This window comes from Budorcas taxicolor, chromosome 2, assembly GCF_023091745.1.
Source record: "Budorcas taxicolor isolate Tak-1 chromosome 2, Takin1.1, whole genome shotgun sequence".
Classification (NCBI taxonomy): Eukaryota; Metazoa; Chordata; class Mammalia; order Artiodactyla; family Bovidae; genus Budorcas; species Budorcas taxicolor.
Window position 1 is genome coordinate 176,054,704 of NC_068911.1, and position 22,891 is coordinate 176,077,594.

General features: G+C 38.0%; 1 protein-coding gene and 1 non-coding gene across 2 annotated transcripts in view; both read left to right on the forward strand.

Annotated features, from left to right (window-relative positions):
• Nucleotides 1–22,891, forward strand: part of EIF4G3 (eukaryotic translation initiation factor 4 gamma 3) — a 359,681-nt gene that overhangs the window by 184,568 nt on the left and 152,222 nt on the right. The window contains exons 6-8 of the mRNA XM_052636017.1: nucleotides 1,256–1,288; nucleotides 13,325–13,504; nucleotides 14,281–14,395. Of these exons, the coding sequence (XP_052491977.1) occupies nucleotides 1,256–1,288; nucleotides 13,325–13,504; nucleotides 14,281–14,395 (328 nt within the window). The remainder of the gene's footprint in view (nucleotides 1–1,255; nucleotides 1,289–13,324; nucleotides 13,505–14,280; nucleotides 14,396–22,891) is intronic.
• Nucleotides 22,236–22,308, forward strand: TRNAE-UUC (transfer RNA glutamic acid (anticodon UUC)). Its single transcript has one exon. It is a non-coding gene; the product is annotated as a tRNA-Glu (tRNA).

The window sequence follows — 22,891 nt, forward strand, 5'->3', positions numbered from 1 at the left end:
GCTAATGGAAGGAAGGCTCTATTGGAAATTAAACAACTGAAAGAAGATACATATTTTAGCTCCTTAAATGTTTTAAATAAAACCCTTGTGTGGTTTGCATTCAAAACGGCTTACTAAATATTTTCTTTTAACTGTTAAAGAGAATGGTTAACACTTCAGTAGTTAACATGTAGGTAGCCAGTAGGTGCCTGAATAATTTTTCTTTTCTTTTTAGTAAAATCACATTGAAAGTCTAATTTTGCTCTGATGAGTTATTTGATCCTAGAGATTTTGTATTTAAAATTTTATGGGTGAAAAAGCTTTTTCCTCCATTCTCAGTTAGGGAAAGTAAGAGTTGGAATATATATTATCCTCTTTCAAATGCTCTGTGGTTTACCTAAAAAGTTTTGTTTTCTTTTGTTTTTGTTCGATATCAGATAGCAGCAGGTACAAGTATGCAGTCCGTGCTGTTGTGTCTACATAGTAACTGAGAGACCTGACTTCTCTTACTCTTTTCTTTCTTCTTGAGCTTGTAAGAGTACCACTTTGACTAATCATGTTAAAGGATGGTGTTCTTTACCTCTGCTTCGATATGCCTGGTATTAAACTTTACTAGTTCATCGAATTTAAATATATATAATTATTTATATATTTACAATTATATATTATAAACACATATTTATTTATATGTTTATATATTTATAATATATATGATAAATTTTAGTCTTTAACTCCAAGAAACGAAGATAGTGAAATTTCCATTTCATTTGTGAGATACCCTGTTTAACTTAAATAAATTTGAGCTCTGTCCTGTTACATTCTTTATTTTCTGCTGGACATTATAATTACCTCCTGGTTATTTCTTGTAATGGGAAAGCATTTCTCACTCCCTCCAGTTTTATCAGTTGCATAAGCATAGTTGACTTTTCATATGTTTGTCTTAATATAACCACTTAGTGTTTCAAACTTTCTTTTGTTTTATTTTAGGGTTTAAAAAAAATTCCTATCAGAGAAGCACTGTTATGTGCATGACAGCTTAGCTGTTTCTCTCCCAGCTGATAAATGGCAAACTATTTCTGATAGAGGTGTTAACTTGTTGAATCTTCTCAGTACCTGTCTGTCACTGTCCTGCAGCAAAGCTTTGACTGTTTGTGTTTTTTTTCTTCTTGTGGGTTTTATTTCTTTCAGCATATTGTGTGAAATTTTGGTTTTTTGTTGTGGTGTTTCTGACTCTTTGTGCCTTTCCTTTTGTGTTTGTTTTCCCTCCTTTTCTCAGTTTGCAGCGGGGCCTCGACCTGCCCATCATCAGGTACTGTACCCTTGCCCCTTCACTATTACCCTGAACTAGTAGGTGGGGGCTTTAGTAGTTTCTGGCTCTGAGAATGCTGCCATTCCATGGACCCACTCAAGCTCCTCTTCAGGAGTGGCTTTAGGACTTCCCTGGTGGTCCAGTGGTTCAGACTCTGCACTTCCCATGCAGAGGGTGCAGGTTCCACCCCTGATTGGAGGACTAAGATCCTACATACCTTGTGGGTTGACCCCCACCCCCCAAAAAAAGAGTAGTTTTGCTCTGATTTAATACAGTTCTCTTTATTTTTCACTGATTTCATAGCATTTTGTTATTAGCAAACCAATTTTCTTCTTTTTACAACACAGTTTAATAATAAAGAGTTTCTTTACTTTCCAAAAAAAAAAGTTGCTCTGAATTTATAGAGAACTTTGAAAGTGTTTAGATATATTAAGCCCTTACAGATTTTGTGGATATCTGCAGTAAGTTTAAATTTAACTGAATGGAATAGGCAACATTCTAAGAGTTTTCTGTTAACTAACTTTCTGATGTAACTTGTATTGATGTGTATATAATAGTACTAGTATTTCTAAAACCACTTAATCTGTTACTAACGTAGACCTAATAAATTGATAAACAATAATATACATTCATTTGCTGCATAGTTATCTTTATTTTTAGCAAATATAGAAAATTGATACCTTATTTATTTTTAGCCTATTCTTTTAAATGAAGTTATTATGTAAATTAAAATTTCAAAAATGTGTGTGCAGACACTAGTTTATTTAGCAGGAATATACTAGAGGGAATGGTTTGAGAGAAAGAAAAAGAGTTACAGGGGTTTTCTCCGAAGTATTCTGAAACATTTTCTCATTTTATGGTAGAAAGAGCCTAGGCTCATCTAAATTCTAAATCTGATAGATCTACTGTGTAACCGGCTGAGTTAAGCAGTTCTTTTTCTTAGCCTCAGTTTCCTTGTGTGTAAAGTGGGGATAAATACTCTTTACATTAGAGATAATATATGTAAGTCATCTGACATAAAATCAGCAGCCAGTAAGTGTTAGCTATTTTTAATATTGTCATGCAACTTAGTATGGTTTGATAAAATGAAAGAAATATTAGCAGTGTTTACCTATGGTATCGTATTAGATGTTACTTAATTGAAACCTTTAATTGTCTAGCAGTGATTTAATAAAAGGCTCTACTTCTCAAAACACGGTTTTCCAATCTAGATGATGTAAAAACCAAATAAATTCTGAGGTGTTAAAAAAGATATTTGCAGGAGAACTCAGAAGTGGTTGTATGAAATGGATGGCAATTCTTTGGAATTGATAAAGAAATAAAACTTGGGGTAGTTTTTACTTGATAAAGGTAGCATTGTGAAGTGCTTTAAGAGCTTGGAATTCGGTGTCAGCTGGACTTCGGTTTATAGCTTGGTGGTCTTGGGTAAAGTGCTTACTGCTCTCAGGCTCCGTTTTCTCTTCTACAAAACGGGGATAGTATCAGTACCCTCCTTGCACTAATGCGAAGATATGTGTGAGATAATACAAATAACATGATTAGTGGAGTGTTTGGCATATACTATGAATCTGGTGGATAAGATTACTAATTATGAAAAAAGATAACCTCTTAGGTTAAAAAAGATTGATTATACATTTTTTAAAAAATAGCAAATCTACTCAAGAGCCATAGAGTCAAGGTTTACATTTTAATCAGGGATAAAGCCAGAAATTCCTGACAGAGAGAAAGCTGAAAGATCTCTGTTGAAGACACAGAGTGAAAAAACTAGTGACTCAGCAAAAAAGTTTCTGAGCGCCTTGATACAAGGCGTAGTGTTTCTGCTACTTGAGTTCAGTTGCAATGGTCCTCAAATTGGGATGTTTAAACCTTTATATATTGTCAGCTTTGGGAAAATCTAGTTCTTAAAAACTTTCTTCTGAGTCTAAAGGCTTGTGATGCATTTTATCTTTTTAAAAAATTTAACAACCAAGCAAAACTTTTAAGAAATCTTTCTGAGAAAAGGTGAATTTCTATCCTGAAATCATTTTTCATGTGTAATGTGTCTCAGAAAATGTATTGTCAGATCAGTCCTTTATTTATCTGTAGGATGATGGTTGTGAAATTCCAGCATATTTCAACCATTAAAAGGTAGAACTATATATGTGTGTATGTTTATTATTTATCCATTATCAAGAAACCCACACTGGTTCTTGAAGATGGGTTATTGAGATACAACATAAACCCAGAGCATTGCTTTTGGATCCGAAAACTTCAGGTAGCTGGCTGCTTTTACTCTGATATTCTTCCTTTTTAAACACAAATTAAATTTTTTTCCCTTGTGCCTCACAGAATTAAGTAAGGAAATATACAGCATTGGCTCAGGCTGCTGCAGTAGCTACTTTGGAGACGTGGAGCAGGGGAGAGAGTGGTTGGAGTGGGACTGTGGGCATCAGGAAGCTTGAACCAGTGTTGTGGGGTGCCTTCGAGGACTTCGTTAGGAAGAGTATGCATCTTGTATTCATGGATGGAGGGGCCAGTTTGGCTTGTTTTCCTATAGAATTAGTATTGGCATTTTGGATAGAATAACCAGTTATGAAAAATTGCTCTCTATATTGCAGTTCTTTTAGCAACCTTTGGGTTAATACATGCCAGTGAAATTCCTACAGTGACAGTTTAAGAAACAAAATGAAAAAAATACCTCCATACGTTTCCAGATACCCTGTATGGAAGTGGTACTATTTCTCATTTAAGAATGACTGGCTGAAGCCTGTATTTAAGACATCTCCTCAGACCTAAACCCTGAGAGTTTCATGGAGAAGGAGATGCTCATGATTCGAAACAAGACATAGAGAGGCTTGCATAATGAAAGCAGTACTGTTGAAAACAAATGTTGAAGGCATACAGAAAAGAGATTTTTTTAGGGAAAATATTTTATGTCCTGGAATTTTTTTGTGTGTGTGTGATTAAGACTCAAAGTTGAATGAAGACCCCCATTTTTTTTTTTTCTTCCCATCTGTAGCTGTTTGCTTTGGCCAGAAAGAATTAAATCAAGGGTTAGAGTCAGTTTTGATTAGTTAGAATTAGTGAATAGATTCCTCAGTTCTCCTTTATGACATTATTTGTCAGTGGCTACCTTTCCAATCATGTATCCTTTCAATGCTTTGATCTCATTTTTTTTTTTCTTTTTATGAAACAGTTTGGTGCTGGATGATGTTTTGATGTTTCTAAAGTCCTGTAGTACATATATAACTTTCCATAGATGTTTAGTAACAATTGTTTCCATAAACTGTTGACTAAAAACGATGCACAAGGTGAGAGTTGTGGATTAAGTTTTACTTGCGGCCAAATGAGGATTAAAAGCCCTGGAGACAGCATCTTAGATAGCTCTGAGAAACTGCTGCAAAGAGGCAGCGGGGAGGATCAGTGTATAGTGATTTTTGGTGAAAGGGGAGTACATTCAATCAAGCACACAGTTTTTTGGAGAAGATTGTTGCTAGTCTCTGTTGCTAGTCTCATGAAGGTTACTGCTAGTCATGAAGAGCAGACATCACCACAAATAATTTTAGTGCTTTCCTAGTTGTGAGGTGTAAGAGTTGCTTCTTCTGAAACTATCTTCCTAAGGCCTGTTCTGCCAGTTTTTCCCCGAGCACAGAGGGCTTCATTCTTGATCTCCACCCTGAACTCCTTTCAGGGTGTGTTGAAGGTCAGTGGCTGCAGCAGTCTGATTTAGTCCTTATGGAGGCAGATGGCAGGTGCCAATTTTTAGTTGGCAAAACGTTGCAAAGAAAAAAGAATAGTTATTTAGATGAGCTATTTGAAGGAAATTCCTTACGAAAACACCGTCATCCAGTTGAGTAATCTGGAACTTATGTATTTTTCTTCTTCTTTGTGAGATGAAGTTGTCAAAATTGAAGTGGAACAACAGGGTTTTGGGTAGTAAACATTTTTAGTTTAAGAGAACCAAGAAACTGGTGTAGGAAGTCTTTGTTTCTTAGAACTGCTTTCATTTAACAGATCTTTCCGTGATCTTCTTAAGAGCCCCGCCAGGGCTCTGTTTGAGTCCCTCAAGTCAGGGGGATCCTGTGTTCTGAGTAAGGTTGTGCCAGCCGCATCATCTTCCTGGTACAGTTAATTTTTGGCATTTGCGGGGAGTCTTTGGCGTAGTAATGAACTCTTTTTGCACTTTGTGAGCTGAAGAGAGCTTTAGCTTAGAATAACAGTAAAAGAAGCAGTCCTAACTTATTTTATATGTAAAACACTCTTGGCTTTAGAAATATGTCACCTATTTTTATTCCAATGTTTGAAAATCCCGAGGTACCTAGAAGCTGAAAGAACAGAACGTACACCCAGAACTAAAACAAGGGGCTTGGTATAATGTAGATCTGGTCTTTGAGGATTGTGCAGCTGTGGTTTAAAGTTACTGATGTTCCTGTCCTTATTCTGCTTTTGAATTTCACAAGAACTATCAAGTGTTGGTTTTATACCATGGCTGAAGAGTCTTTGCATTTTGAGGTAATTTAAATTGTTCATGGAACAAAAACATTTTGCAGTATATTGATATATGATTTTAGTTCACATAGTGTTCAAAGGAATTGGATTTAGCATTAATAAATAATAAACTTCATAAAACTTAACAGTGTTTGGCATCAAAGAATTGTTACCTGGTGGCACGCGTTGAAACTATGCATGTTTTCCTATTGTAATGTGGTTGTTTTGGCAAAATGATTTTTTAAAAAGGAAGAAACAGTTGGCTTGTATTCCATCCTGTCTATTATGACCTCTAAAGGTTTCTGTACTCAAAGTTGTGCAGTTAAAATTGATGTCCTGGTCCCTGGTAGAGAAATTTTGTATTGCTCTAGGCAGTTTCTTAGATTTGGAAAAATAAACTAAATGAAGGTTTTGAATTTGCCTCTAGGGCCAGACCTGGCATATCAGAGTTTAATGGATAGATAATCTGACTAAGCATCTGTGCAGTCTTATTACCAGAACTCTTGTATTTTTCAGAGCTTAATGTAGGCCAGTGATGGGCAGTTTTATCTGGTACCTAACTCACAAGGAGTTACAGAGTGGCAGCAGAGACCGTGACGAAAATATAGGTTGGGAGTTGTCATAGCTGGGATTCAGTCTAACCTTTACTGTAAACTGACCTTTGACCTCAGCTTGATCTGTGAAATGGGTAAAACATGAAGTAATACTGAAGTATTATAATAAGAGCATGCATTTCCTAAGGGCATTGTGATAATTAAAAGTACCTGCCTGTCACAGTGTCTGACACATACGAGGCCCGTGGTAAGTGTCAGTTTCCTTTAGCAGTGAGATACCTTCCCCTTTCACCGAGCTATTTTTACCTGTGAATGAGGTGTTCTACAAGGATGTTTCTGTCTCCCAGACTCTGCATTGTGATCTGACAGAATCCTTGCTTGTTCCTGACAGAATCCTTAGGGACTTCTTTCCTCCGTCTGACATGCGCCTCTGAGGAGCACTGTCTAATAGACCTTTGTGTGATGAGGCCCATCTTCTGTATCCGTGCTGCTCACTGTGGCAACTACTAGTCGTGTGTTGCTGTTGAGTGCTTGAATTATGCATCGTGGCCTAAGAACTGAATTTTTAATTAAATTTTAATTTAAGTAACCACATAGGATTAGTGGCAGCCTGTTGAACAGCTCAGCTATTGGGCTTAATTCCTTAGGTCTAACCTCCTAATTCTTAGTGAAATCTAAATTATCTGATAATATAGGCTACGTGCAGGAAAACACAAAGAATTTTAAATGAATAACCTTCATTATAAATTGTTGTAAGTCAGAAGAACATCTGATTTGTACTTGAGTGATATCCCATTATGTGGACTCTTTCAGTTCAGTTCAGTTCAGTCACTCAGTCGTGTCCAACTTTTTGCGACCCCATGAATCACAGCACGCCAGGCCTCCCTGTCCATCACCATCTCCCGGAGTTCACTCAGACTCACGTCCATCGAATCCGTGATGCCATCCAGCCATTTCATCCTCGGTCGTCCCCTTCTCCTCCTGCCCCCAATCCCTCCCAGCATCAGAGTCTTTTCCAATGAGTCAACTCTTCGCATGAGGTGGCCAAAGTACTGGAGCTTCAGCTTTAGCATCATTCCTTCCAAAGAAATCCCAGGGTTGATCTCCTTCAGAATGGACCCCTTGGATCTCCTTGCAGTCCAAGGGACTCTCAAGAGTCTTCTGCAACACCACAGTTCAAAAGCATCAATTCTTCGGCGCTCAGCCTTCTTCACAGTCCAACTCTCACATCCATACGTGACCACAGGAAAAACCATAGCCTTGACTAGACGGACCTTAGTCAGCAAAGTAATGTCTCTGCTTTTGAATATACTATCTAGGTTGGTCATAGCTTTTCTTCCAAGGAGTAAGCATCTTTTAATTTCAAGGCTGCAGTCACCATCTGCAGTGATTTTGGAGCCCCCCAAAATAAAGTCTGACACTGTTTCTACTGTTTCCCCATCTATTTCCCATGAAGTGATGGGACCAGATGCCATGATCTTCGTTTTCTGAATGTTGAGCTTTAAGCCAACTTTTTCGCTCTCCTCTTTCACTTTCATCAAGAGGCTTTTTAGCTCCTCTTCACTTTCTGCCATACTCTTTACCCCTTGTCTTTTTCTAGCTCATCAGAAAATCATAACACTATTATTTTTCCTTGCATGCTTTTTTTAAAAAATGATATTAACCTAAAAATTCTTAATTGAGAATCTTACTGTTTGTCCCTCCAGTAGGTTGAACTATCAATACATATGCAAAAAACTAGGGATTTCAGAAGCATAGTTTTGATATGTTTTTATTGCTTTGCAAATTAATGAGTACTCAGTGGTTTTAGACTTTGGAAGAACTAATGTGACTGAATAAGTTTTTTATAATTGCTGAAAATGAATAGGTGTTTTTCAAAGAATTTCTGACTATTATATAGTTTTTTTTTTAGAGATGTCTTTGTCTTTTGATGATGTTAGAGAACAGATTCATAAGAAATGTTATATTCTAATTGACAGCATCTTGGGAATTCCCTGGAGGTCCAGTGGTTGGCTTCATTGCAGGGCCTGGATTCAGTCCTTGGTCAAGGAACTAAAATCCTGCAGGTTGCACAGCACATACCCCCCCCCCCCCCCCCCCCGCCGACAACACCCCCCACCACCACCAAAAAAAAGAGAAATGGACATCATCTTCAAAAAGCAATATGACAGATGTTGTTGGCCAGGAAACTATGGTAAAGGTATAAATACTGTGTCAGAGGTAACATTTTCTTTTTTGCTTCTACAGTGTTTCTGTGAAGATCAGCAATCTTGCAATCTTGAGTCCCCTATAAAGTCAGCCTCTTGTTTTCAAGGTATCCTAGCCCTTTGGAGCTACCCAAAGTATCACCTCAAATGGCGCTGTCCTCTTCCTCTTCCATTTTCCTGGCATACTAGTGGGCCATACTAGTGCAAGAAGACTTAACAGATTGCTTGGAGATAATATTACGTTGTACAAGGTTCTTCTCTCCTTGACTGTCTCATTTCAGCATTTTTATCAGTGACTTGGACTAATGCCTTGCCTGCCGATTGGCTGATGGTGATGTAGTTTTGATATTACATGACATATTTCGAATACAGAAGATTCTATACAGTCTGAAATGATGGGTTGAAATTAGCCAGATAAATTTTCAAAGGAATAAAACACTTGATTCCTATATGAGATTCAAATTACAACTGTAAGAGTACACAGAAGTGAAGAGCATGACTTATTGCCAGGTTATGTATAAAGAAGATTAAAGAGTTTAAGATGATTGTAACTCAGTACTAATTGGTAGTAAAATGTTTTGACAAAGGAGCTCCTGTGATCCTTGTTCATTAATGGAAGCATAATTGGCCAGAATAAAAGAGAGATATTGTTCCTTTATTCTGCAGCAGATATTTATTGAGTGAGGGCCTGGCACACTCTGGGCAGACCTGGATATTTATATTCAGCTCTCTACTTTGAGAACTTTGAGCAGTGGGAGAAAATTGAGGGGAAAAGAGTAAGCTGTTCAGGGAATTTAAAAATCTTAGTTGGAACGACAAGGGGTGCAGAGTGGTGATTGACCTGGAACAAAAAATAGTGATAAGTTGCCAGCAATGGCAGGTTGTCACTTACAGAGAGGAAGGATTCGACTTCAATGTGAGTTTTGGGAGGGTAGATGTCAGACCAGAGGATAGGTGGTTCAGAAACTTTGGAGCCAATAGAAGGAAGAACTTTTGTGGTGTCAGAATTCCCATTTAACAACACAGTGGAACTGTGTTGAGTTGCTAAAGTCTGATAACCCCAAAGGCATGTCATTTAAGAGATTCAAACATTAGGTATATGGTTAGACTAAATGGCCTGTACTGTGCTTCCAGAAACAGGACATCTTGCTTCTTTTTATGATTCTTCAGCACTCAGTGGAGAGGAAAAAGTATTCAGAAGCATTGCAAGCAGTTTGGGAAAGCCTGTTCACATCCACACTTTTCACTAACCTATGTTTGCTGCCATGTCTGTCCACTGTTAAGTCTAATGCTATATTTACAGTTGAATGGTTAAGAGGGAAGAGAATCCATATCTTTTCATTTCTTTGCATGTCCAGCCATTATACCTTTTCCTCTGTGTGTGTGTGTGTGAGAGAGAGAGAGAGAGAGAGAGAGAGAGAGAGACAGACAGAGAGATGTGTTTTTTTTTTTAAAAGAAGAAAGAAGATCCAAGTAGCCTGTCATTGCAAAAATCTTAGTGCAGTAAAGTTGAGTAAATGTAGGCCTGTTAAATGTACCAGGGATAAAAAAAAATGTATGAACAAGTTTCACTAACTCTGAAGGAAATAGAGAATTAAGGGTCTTGCAGGAAGAAGAAATTTGTTTTCCTGACTGATATGCATGAATTTTCATGAAGTGATTGATGGGGTGTTTTTGTTACCAGTAATCAGTTATGATTGATGTGCTACCTGTTAGTGTAGTTTGATAAATGTCCTGGCATATGCCTTCAGCTTTGGAAAGAATTCTTCCGACTGACATATCACGTTTGACATCACAAAGGGCATTCCGTTTCATGAGGGGTAGAGTGTGTAACAGTTACAAGTACAGCCTCAGAACCTGATTATGTCTAAACTGTACATGGGAGACCATTAGGATGTTACTAACCCCCCACCCCCTCACTTTCCTCATAGATCTATCTAATAGTAGGCTTAATAATAGTATCTGCCTTAGAGATTTGTAATGAAGATTAGCTTAATATATGTGTAAAGTGTTGAGAGTGGTACCTGGTAACTGAAAGTGCTATATGAATCTTTATTGTTGTTACTTAGTGTGCATGTTTAATACATTTTTTAGTTTCAAAGCTGAAGTCTTAGTTTATTTTAAAAAAATGTATATTGTATGTCCACATAAACACAAATTTAGTCTTTTACTGGCTCAGGTATATGTTATTAAGAGTATCATTAGAAACATTTGTTTGTTTCTCTTTCAAAAGAGCTAAAGCAAACAGTCTTATCCTGTTCAGAAATCCCCTTGAGTAAAATGTAATCTCAGTTATTCTAGACGGGCTGGTTAAAAATTCCAGCAGAACAGGTAGAAGATAGTGGTAAGAAAAGTGGTTATGGGAAAACTGAACCTCTATCTATTTTTCTTGTTCTGCGTAAGTTAATGGAATAGTTTCCTTTCTCCCTCTAGCCCCCTCACCTCCCCATAACACCAAGGGTCTTCAAAGCAATAAGTACTTTGACAAACTTAGTTGGTAATAACCACAGTGGATCTGTCCGTTTGATCCTCTCTTTGTCTTGGCTGCCCTCTAGAGTTCATGGAAGGGAATCTTACAGAATTAATCGTATCCAGTGTGCCTGACATCTAGGAGTGCTTGATGTATTGAGCCAGATGAATGACCCTGCTCTCCTTGAGTCTTGTAACAGCTTTGTGGCTCCTGATACATATACTGTGTTACAAAAAATGCTTGGGTTCATTCCTGAAGTTTGTTTACAGCTCACATTGTTGATGAAAAATAGATTCTGTCTACTGTGTAATTAAGAGAAGTGAAGTCTAGCAGGGAAAGTTTACTAGTCCAGTGTTCCTGGTTTTAATTGACAGAAATTCTTGTGTCTGTCACCAAAACTGTGTCAGTAGAGATAATTTGAAGACTGCTGTCTCTGTAATCCAGCCCAGGCTCCTCCTGTATTATCACCCTTGCCTCTCGAATTTTCTTTTCATCTTCACCCACTACTCTCTGGTTTTCCCCATTCACTTCATTCTCCTTCTGTACCTTCCTGTCTGTTCCTTGTCTGTGCCTTATTCTCTTTGCCCTGGGGTATGAGGGCTGAATGGGGATGAGCCTTGGGCACTGGATCCCAGGTCTTCCAGTTCAACACAAGATGAAAAGTTACTTCCTACTACCTGTGGGTAGCTTGATACTCAAGAGTAGGACATGATGAAACCTGAGCAGGCCCAAAGGTCAAACTTGCCTTTATTAGGACCAGTAGCAACACTCACATCTGGAATCCTAAGACAACTCGGGAGATTTTGGAGCTGAACATTTTTAGACTACTACTGTATTTCCCATTTTAAACCTGTAGGTGGCCTCTTGCATACCTAGTTAGTTGAAAAGAGCAAGTTTCTGTCATAAGGAGTCAGGTAAAAGTTGACAAGTTTAGGTATTTCTTAGGACTTTCTCAAACTTGAAAGTAACCAAATGGCACTCCTGCTGTTAACGCTCATCTCTACTCAAGATGAAAAGTGGGTCTTAGCTAAATAACTAATGTTGCATCATATCGTGGGAGTCCATGAGAGCCAGGAGTAGTCCTCAGTAGTTCTAGCTGTGCTTGTCCACTAAGCAGACATTTCCTTCCAAGCTGTTAAGACTTGTGGCTATACTATTAGAATATTTCTGCCTCTGGATTTATTTACTTTGATTAAATGTCATTTGATTCTTCAGTTCCATGTGCCCTTGAATTCTCAAGTGGAGAACTGTCATTCTGGCTTTCTAATCTTCCTTCTCCTCCTATGGTTACTGAATAGAAAGATGTTTTTGCTGAGCTGCATGCTATGTCCTGCCCCTTTACTGACCTGTAAGCTTTTCCATTGGCTTTCTTTCTGTTTCCCGCTGCTTTCTTGCTTCATAATTGAAGGGAGGATTCAGACCCATCCAGGTAACAAACTACTGGTTCTGCATGGCCTCCTTATTTCTCCATTCCCTTATTGTTTTAAGAGTGAGATTGATTGTGTGCTGATGAATACGTGCACTCACAGTGGGAATTTCCTATTGGTATATTGTTTCAAGGCTTTTAAGCCCGCAGTGAGAACCATAAATAACCACAAGTACTGGTTGCCATTTGAAAGTTCCTTCTAGACCATTCTCAAGCCTGTCTAGATATTTCTACTTTTATCGCAAACTGTTTGAGAAAGCAAAACTGGGTTCAGTTCCGTATGAGATTGCCACTGTTTTCAAAATGAAGGCTTTTCCTATTATATGTCAAGGCTTTTCCTATTACAGCATGTGACACCCTCACAGATAATTTTAATTTAATTTGACCTTGAAAAACTGAGATGAAAATTTTAATGTCCGGACAGATTTTTGTTGTTGTTGTTATTCTAAATGCTTTATAAATGACTTGACTGGTATTTTTTTAGGGGACTTTAGCTTCTAATAAGTTGATAATGAGCCATCAACTCTTCATGAAAGCAAGAATGCTTTTATATAATACAGCAGAACCTAGCTTTGAGAGAGATACCAACTACCCCTTTTGTTGTATTTTACCGCACGTTTTCACATTAATCATTTGTGGCATAGAACTTTTAGTTTCAATTAGTTGAGACTTCATTTTAAAAGTGAAATTGCCCTGCTGTCTTTAAATGAGTGACAATGTTGATCAAAACTTGAATTAGTGTGGCTGGGCCTCATGTAGAATGTTTTTTTTGTGAAATGTATTATTGTATTTCTTATTCAAGTTATTAAGATTTTTGTTAGTGGAGAAAAGGAGAAAGCTCACGATAGTAAAATTTATATACTGCCTTTTGTAAAAATAAATAAATAAATTTTTTTTTTCTCCCCTCCTCAGTTTTTCCAGAGGCCTCAAATACAGCCTCCTAGAGCTACCATCCCGAACAGCAGTCCTTCCATTCGTCCTGGTGCACAGACACCCACTGCAGTGTATCAGGCCAATCAGCACATCATGATGGTTAACCATCTGCCCATGCCGTACCCAGTGCCCCAGGGTCCTCAGTACTGTATACCACAGGTAAAGTATCTCTCAGATCCACGTGGTCCATCAGTTGTAGTGTAGGGATTAACTCAGATTCTCACCAGGGGGAGCAAGAAGGATGGTTGATGGCATTGGTTTTTAGTGATGTGTGAACTTTTTTGTTGGATATAAGTCTAAGCCATTTTGTCATTTTTCATAATATTGTAAGGAGGTATTTTTTCATCTCTTGAAATTTTCTAAGATGATAGAGAAATTGTTTTTATATCCTATCTTTCCCCCAGTCCCTTACCCACAGTCAGTTGCTCTAAAGTAGACTCAGTAACTAGCTGTCCAGTGATGTTGTTCAGCGTTGTTGAAAGCTGTCAGCCTGAAATAGTTCTTCAGTGAGCTGATGTCTGCCTGTGCTCTCATTTGCTATATGACTGTTCATAAGGCGCACCTTTTTCTTCATCCTCATTGCATCTTTTTTAAAATTGAAGTATAGTTGATTTACAGTACTGTGTTAGTTTCAGATGTATGGCAAGTGATTCAGTTATACCTACATATATTCATTTTTTTAGTTCCTTTCCATTATAGGTTATTACAAGATACCGAATTTAGTTCTCTGTATATACAGTAAATCCTTGTTGTTTATCTACTCATTGCATCTTAATGGACAGCAATCATTTTGAATGTGTTTAACAAAGTGACTTTACCTCCTTTAAATAATTCTCTCTCTCACACACACACACACACACATACCCACCCCTTGATTTTTCCATAGTAAGCTACTTTCATGTTATTTATTAGTGTCTGTAATTCCTCTCTTCTAGTACCGTCACAGTGGCCCTCCATATGTTGGGCCACCACAACAGTACCCGGTTCAACCACCAGGACCAGGTCCTTTTTATCCTGGGCCAGGACCTGGGGACTTCCCTAGTGCTTATGGTAAGTGTGAAAATTTGAGCAATTTCTGCTAGTTTGTTGTGGTCATTCCATTTTGTTGTGTAGCAGGACAGTTTAGATAGTGCGATTTGGTGGTGTGAAAGTGAAAAAGTGTTAGCGCACAATTGTGTCCAACTCTCTGCGACCCCATGGACTGTAGCCCATCAGACTCCCTGTCCATGGGATTCTCCAGGCCAGAATACTGGAGTGGGTTGCCATTCCCTTCTCCAGGGGATCTTCCCAGCTCAGGGATCAAACCCAGGTCTCCTGCATTGCAGACAGATTCTTTACCATCTGTACCACAGGGAAGGACTTTTAAACAAAATGTTGCGAACAGCTCTGACCTGAAAGCTTTGTTTTAAGAGAGTGGAGTATAAGGAAAGAGTGGTATAGAAATGCATTTAGTTAATGATGCCTTCTGAAGGAGCTAGTAATTCTGTCCTGAAACAGCCCGTGTCTCAGTCTCATGTCTCCTCCCAGCTCATCATTACTAGATTTTTACTGGATTTTTGTTAAATGCATAAATATACCTTATCTCCCTTTAATGATTTCTTTTTTCCTAAGCATTTACCATCATTTACCAAAACATTTGCTGATGTTTCCCCACCGGAATGTGATATTCACGAAGGCAGGGAATTTTGTTTGTTTTGTTTACTACTCTCCCTAGTACCTCGAGGACAGTGACAGGCAGGCACTTAGAGAATATACATGGGATGCCTGAATTTAACTCAGAATACCTGTGGCTCCTTTTCTGCAGAATTGTGGTGATATCTGTGTCATGGGGAGGTTTTGAGAATTAGTTAAGTGAAAATGCCTTGAGAAACTACAAGTACTTTCAATGTACAAAAGCAAGCACCTTGTTTATACTTGGTGTGTGAACCAGTGCTAAACAAAGGAGTAATAAAAATGACTTGTCTTATTCAGTAAGCATCTATGACATCCTACACTTGTTTTATTCCATAGAAAGCCAATTTTAAGTGATAAAATCAGTGAATACTAGAAAAATTAAACTTTAAGAATCAGTAAACATCAATCTTCTCCATTACAGTAAGGAAATATTAAAATTTTAACTTGTTTTTTTAAGATGGTTATCTGGCATAGAAAAACATGTATCCACTAACTGTTTTCCTAACGTTGGGATTAGTTCCTCAGTTAACCTTTATAGAATAATCTGTGGGTATTAGAATAACTCAAGGAGATTTACCTTTGGTTTTCAGGTAAAATAGGCAAAGCAACCAAGTGTTTATGCAGCTTTACTTCTTTTAGAAAAGGAAAACCTTCCTATTACTTTGAAACTGCTGTTTCAAAATGGTAAACTTTATAACTTCATTATATGTCTCAGATATATATGTTTATTTAACATGACTTTATTAAGTGATATTTTCACTAAGAAATACATGATATTTTCAGAATAATGAACATACTCACACATATATTTTAAAGGAAAATCATATGTGCACATTACTCAGCTTTGACATAGGATATTGCTAGCACTGTTGAGGTACTTATACACCCCTTGAACTTGACTTTTAAGACACAGTTTCACACAAGTCTAGTGTCTTTGTACTTGTACACGTTGTACTTGCTCTGAAAATTATTTTGAAGTGTAATATTGGTTGTTGTTCTCTTGAATTAATTGAAGAGGAAAACTTCAAGATGAGATTATCTCTCACAGTAAACATGGTAAAATTAATAGTATTTCTTCTTGAACCTCAAGTTGCAAAAGGAATGCAGGTATATCTTTGAATTTATAGAATCATTTTGAAAAGTATCTCACCGAACTTTAGTCTACTATTTATTTACAGATCACATAAGTGACTTTCTGACTCACAAAATATCATCAGTATTATGAGTCTGTGCCAGGCCTCTTTCTTGCTCGTAATACTACTGTACTATATATGGAAACAATATAGATGAGTTTAACAGTAGGGAAATGTTTTGATGATGTATACATACAGTATTACAACATTTTGGTTTTATTTATTCCTGTTATATATAAACCGTATTTATTTTTACAAAAATGAAATATATTGAGGTGTAGTTATATTTCAGATATTGTTAATGTCTGTTCCTTTTGACAGATAATCTTTTTCCCCAGGAAATTCTTACTTAGATCTAAGAAGACATTGTGTAGGTAGTTTACCACCTAGATTAAAACACTATTTCCCTAGTTTCCTTAAGATTAGAAAGACAATTTAAAAGTTTTTTGCTATGAAAGTAACTAATGATGGAAAGTACAAATAATATTGATAGGACATAAAAAGTAGAAGTAGTCAGTTTCTCTCCTTCCTTACTCCCTAAAGAAATAATGATTTAACGGATTGATATGTATTTTTTCATTTGTTTTAAATAATTTTAGTGCAAATGGACATAGACTATTTTTAATGTTCTAAAACTTTCTGATTTTCTCCCCACCATCTCACAATGTATTCATGGACATCTCTTCATTTCATCACGTTTAGAATTTCAAGCTACATTTATTCTATTTTAAGAATAAATCATAATTAATCTTTTCTTTGATAGAACTTTAGGTTCTTATTTTGTCATTTGGGCAGACATTTTCATTTTAAAACCTGTCACTAGTTAATATGCTTTTATCAGAATCAAAAGTTGTAATCTAATGGTTCCCATCAATTATTGGTCCTTCTGCTATACTGCTTTATGTCAGCTGGCATGGTCTTACGGTCTTGAAGTGTAAACATTCCCTTCTATTTCCTCTTTTTAGAAACTCCCCTTCTCTTATCTTTCCAGTCCTATTTCTTAATTCGTCTCTGATTCTGGTGCCTCCCTTTTTCATTGGGTAAATGTGGGTGTAGGGACAGGATCCTAGTTCTGTGTTCCAAAGCCAAGAGTCCTCTCTTGTAGTGCAGAGGACCTTCTCTTATCTGAACTGGCTAGGAATGAATCCAAGACTTGTTCACTCTTGCCCTTCTGCTGGAGTTTGTGAGTTGAGTGGACTATGCCCTCTCCCCGCACCCCAGAGTTCTTAGTTCTTCCTCTGTAACGGAGTTCACTCCATGATACTAGCAGTTTACCCCCTGCTTGGTTTAAACCTTGAATAGTGATTCTCAAAAATATTAGCTCCATTGAATTTCAGTAACTTAAGATCATAGAGTTTTGTATAATTTTTGCAGTGTTTCTACAGTGTTGAGGGAAAAATAACTAATGACTAGTATTTGCTCAGTGTCACTTTTCAATTTTTCTCTTGTTGGTGTTTTTTAAATACTCTGATACCTGTTATGTCAGAAAAATACCTCATGGAGACAAGTTATTTCCAGGCCAACCCTAGTTGGTGATTGCCCAAAGTGAAAAATACACTTTTGGGAGCGAAACGATGTGGTTAATGGTGGGAATGATGTTGAGAAAGAAAAAAAGGGCTGAGAATTTGCAGTGGTGTACGGCCCCATTTTCTCTTTAAACTGGTATCCTCTCCTTTCTCCCTCCATCCTGTCATTTCCTTTTCCTTCTGTCATCTTCTTCTACTGTTTTCCTGAGTCTTCTATGGGGGCTTGGGCACCTGGTTCAGTTCTTAAGAGCTCAGGGAGTCATTGTCCCACATGGTTTGTGTAGGTGGGTAACTTTTGGCATCAAATTTTAGATTGATTGTGTTTTTGCAAAGCAGCAGTACTGTGGTCAGTGATGCGGTTATATGCGGGTATATTACTATGATGGGTATAGTACAGGATACATTGATTTCATGTGCCAACCTACATATTTAACCACTATATTTTCTTTGTTTCTATGGAAAATTGAAGATTTTTGAAAGGTTTTGGAAGACCTGCAATGTATAAGACATTTGGGCTAGGTATTTTCTGGAATGTAGATGTTGAGGTATTATTCCCCCTGCCTTTCAGAATTAATTAGTGTGGTGTTTATGCTTGGGGTTTTGCCAATGAGAAGAAGTCTGATTTTTTTCCCCAGCTCGTTCAGTATCCTGGGGAGTGAAATAAATAGAAAGTAAAATAAAGAAAGAAACATACATAACTATTACATTTAAATTTTTGCCAATAAGCCTTTTAAATAAAACTGCTATTTATCGTATTATTTCATGTAGGAAGCCCGCTTTAATAACAAAGGAATAGGACTGAAATGATTTTAAGACAGGAACAGTCCTTTCCAATAGTGTCCGGGTTGGCAAGCCTATAATTATGTATGTGTGTATTTTGTGGTTATTATTTTATAAATATTGCCATATATTATTGACAACTTTTGTCTAGACCAGGGTTTGGAGAACCACTGATAGAATAAGAGTCAGCAAGCCTTTTCTCTGAAGGGCTGTGTATAGTAAATAGGCTAGGCTTTGCAGACCTCCTGCAACTGTCCAGCTCTTCACAGTAGTGGGAAACCAGTCAGTCAAAGAGAGTACAGTGTTGTCTGTAGGTCTCTTCCCATAACACTTTATTTACAAAACAAATGGTATTAAGCTGGATTTGGACCTGCTGATGTAGACAAATCTACCTTCTTCCATGAATAAGAGGTCCAGAAACATTAAGTAATTTGCCTCATATGTACATGCGAAAGTGATTTACATTTTTAATAGAATAGATAAATGTTTTTTAAATGTCTTTGACTGTGTAAGAGGTTGGATTAGGTTATAAAATAAAACTATTGTCTGCCAGGGCAGAAGGCCTGCTCTGCTGGGGTCTACAGTTAATTAACTGTCTTACTAATTCAGTGTTTAACCGCCACCATATGGAGACTATCCTATTCTCTCAGGTTTATTCAGCTGGTATTTATTATACATATATTGTACATCAGCCTCTGCCCCAGTCGTGGTGACTCGAAAATATTTCATTAGTAAAATCTGATTTTTTTAAGGGATGTTTCACCTTTCACCTTTTGGATCTTATTTCACTTAGCTTAAAAAATAATGGCAAGGTGAGCAAATTGTATTGCTTGGGTAGCAGCATTTGACACCAATTTTAGGGTGTTGTTTTCTGACTTTGGGAGCTAGTGACGTAATGTGGTAGCATAGAATTGCTTATTTGAGTTCTACTTTGATAGTTCTTTGCTCAGTACTAGAGGATGGCTAAAGTGATTTTGTCTTTTAACCTATTCAGAGGGCTTCCCTGGTAGCTCAAGACTGTCAAGAATCTGCCCACAATACAGGAGACCTGGGTTCAGTCCCTGGGTTGGGAAGATCTCCTGGAGAAGGGAATGGCAAGCCACTCCAGTCTTCTTGCCTTGAGAATTCCATGGACAGAGGAGCCTGATGGGCTGCAATCCGCTGGGTCGCAAAGAGTCAGGCACGACTGAGCAACTAACACACACATACACACAACCTATTCGAATCCTAGTCGTGCTATTTAGATCAGCCCTGTTACAGTTCTTTTCCAAATCTGATTTTCAAAGACGATTAATACCTGCAGAGTTCTGATACTGAAAATCATAGTGCTTCCAAGAATTTTCCACTTGGAGATTATTATGATAATGGTGGGATGGTGATGTTGTCAATAATGACAGTGATAGACCCACAGAGATGTTATGGGGAGGGAGGTGGGAGGGGGGTTCATGTTTGGGAACACATGTAAGAATTAAAGATTTTAAAATTAGAAAAATAAAATAAAATTAAAAAAAATAATGACAGTGATAATATAGCTACATTATTTGACTTTTTACTAAAGTACCAAGGATTTTTACCGGTATTAACTACTTTAGTACACATTTGTCCTTGTTACTTTGACTGCCGAAGGCGAGCCGTCCCTTAGGCACCCGTCATGTATGTATATGCCCATTTGCCGTCCCTTACGCACCCGTCATGTATGTATATGCCCATTTGCCGTCCCTTAGGCACCCGCCATGTATGTATATGCCCATTTACCGTCCCTTAGGCACCCGTCATGTATGTATATACCCATTTGCCGTCCCTTAGGCACCCGCCATGTATGTATATGCCCATTTACCCATTTAAGGCTGTTTACTCTGTGGTTCTCATCTGTCTTTCCTGTTAATATCATTTTCTTCTCCGTCTGCTGGATTAGTTCCATCAGCATACAGGTATACTGTTTCATTCCTGTCTTTTCTTAAAAAAGGTTTATTTTACTTCATATTTTTGTCCACCCATAGCCCATTTTTCTACTTCCTTTCAAAGCTTATAAGAAAAAGAGCTCTCTATACTGTCTTCATTTTCTTTCATCTCATTCATTACTGAACCCACCCTAATGAGGATGCACACTCCACCCCAGTCTAAGCAGCTTTTGTCAAGGTCACCAGTGAATTTCATTATGTTGAACCTTACCTGGAATTCCAGTTGAGCTGTTTCAAATCCTGAAAGATGATGCTGTCAAAGTGCTGCACTCAATATGCCAGCAAATTTGGAAAACTCAGCAGTGGCCACAGGACTGGAAAAGGTCCGTTTTCATTCCAATTCCAAAGAAAGGCAATGCCAAAGAATGCTCAAACTACCACACAATTGCACTCATCTCACATGCTAGTAAAGTAATGCTCAAAATTCTCCAAGCCAGGCTTCTGCAGTATGTGAACCGTGAACTTCCAGATGTTCAAGCTGGTTTTAGAAAAGGCAGAGGAACCAGAGATCAAATTGCCAACATCTGCTGGATCATGGGAAAAGCAAGAGAGTTCCAGAAAAACATCTATTTCTGCTTTATTGACTATGCCAAAGCCTTTGACTCTGTGGATCACAATACACTGTGGAAAATTCTGAAAGAGATGGGAATACCAGACCACCTGACCTGCCTCTTGAGAAATCTGTATGCAGGTCAGGAAGCAACAGTTAGAACTGGACATGGAACAACAGACTGGTTCCAGATGGGAAAAGGAGTACGTCAAGGCTGTGTATTGTCACCCTGCTTATTTAAGTTATATGCAGAGTACATCATGAGAAACTCTGGACTGGAAGAAGCACAAGCTGGAGTCAAGATTGCCGGGAGAAATATCAATAACCTCAGATATGCAGATGATACCACCCTTATGGCAGAAAGTGAAGAGGAGCTAAAAAGCCTCTTGATGAAAGTAAAAGAGGAGAGCGAAAAAGTTGGCTTAAAGCTCAACATTCAGAAAACGAAGATCATGGCATCCGGTCCCATCACTTCATGGGAAATAGATGGGGAAACAGTGGAAACAGTGTCAGACTTTATTTTGGGGGGCTCCAAAATCACTGCAGATCATGATTGTAGCCATGAAATTAAAAGACACTTACTGCTTGGAAGAAAAGTTATGACCAACCTAGATGGTATATTCAAAAGCAGAGACATTACTTTGCCGACTAAGGTCCGTCTCGTCAAGGCTACGGTTTTTCCTGTGGTCACGTATAGATGTGAGAGTTGGACTGTGAAGAAGGCTGAGCGCCGAAGAATTGATGCTTTTAAACTGTGGTGTTGCAGAAGACTCTTGAGAGTCCCTTGGACTGCAAGGAGATCCAACCAGTCCATTCTGAAGGAGATCAACCCTGGGATTTCTTTGGAAGGAATGATGTTAAAGCTGAAGCTCCAGTACTTTGGCCACCTCATGCGAAGAGTTGACTCATTGGAAAAGACTCTGATGCTGGGAGGGATTGGGGGCAGGAGGAGAAGGGGACGACAGAGGATGAGATGGCTGGATGGCATCACTGACTCAACGGACATGAGTTTGAGTGAACTCCAGGAGATGGTGATGGACAGGGAGGCCTGGTATGCTGCGATTCATGAGGTCGCAAAGAGTTGGACATGACTGAGCGACTGAACTGAACTGAAACCTTACCTGACCATCTGACATGGTTCAGCACTGTGCCCATTCTTAGACTGTTTTCTTCACTTCAGCCGCTCCCTTGGTTTTCTGTTTCATTTCCTTTGCTGCGTTTTCTTAATATCTATGGCCTCTAATCAACATAAAGTGCCTTGGTAATTCCCTGGTGGTCCAGTGGTGAGGACTCTGTACTTTCACTGCTGTGGGCCCAGGTTCAATCCCTGATTAGGGAACTAAGATCCCACAAGGCATGTAACACAGCCGAAAGAAAGAAAAAGGTAGTACTACTTTAAAAAATAACATAGATTGCTTCAAAGATTAGTCCTTGGTCTTCTTTTCTGTTTGTACTCATTTCCTGGCTTACCCAGTGTCATGGTTTAAATGTTGCCCATATAGTCTAATTCCAAAACGGATACCTATTCTCTGGCTCCAGACTTGAGCCTCTTTTTGTATATTTGATATCTTGGTTTGAAAGTCTGATAAGAATCTTAAAACTTTTCATGTCCAAAATTGAACTCTTGATTTTTCTGCCCTAAAGTCTTACTTTTTCTCATCCCAGTAAATAAATACATAAATAACACAGTAAATAGAACCTCATTCTTCCATTTGCTCAAACAAAGACCTGAAGAATTTTCCTTGACAGTTCTTTCTCTCATACTCACATCCCATCCATTAGCAAGTCTGTCGGCTCTGTCTCCAAAAATATCCAATATCTGATTCCTTCTTACCACCTCTACTATAAGTACTCTGGTTTAATAGTAATTGTGATAATAGTCAAAGTTGTGAAAGCTAAAAAGGATTCATTGAGGCATGAGT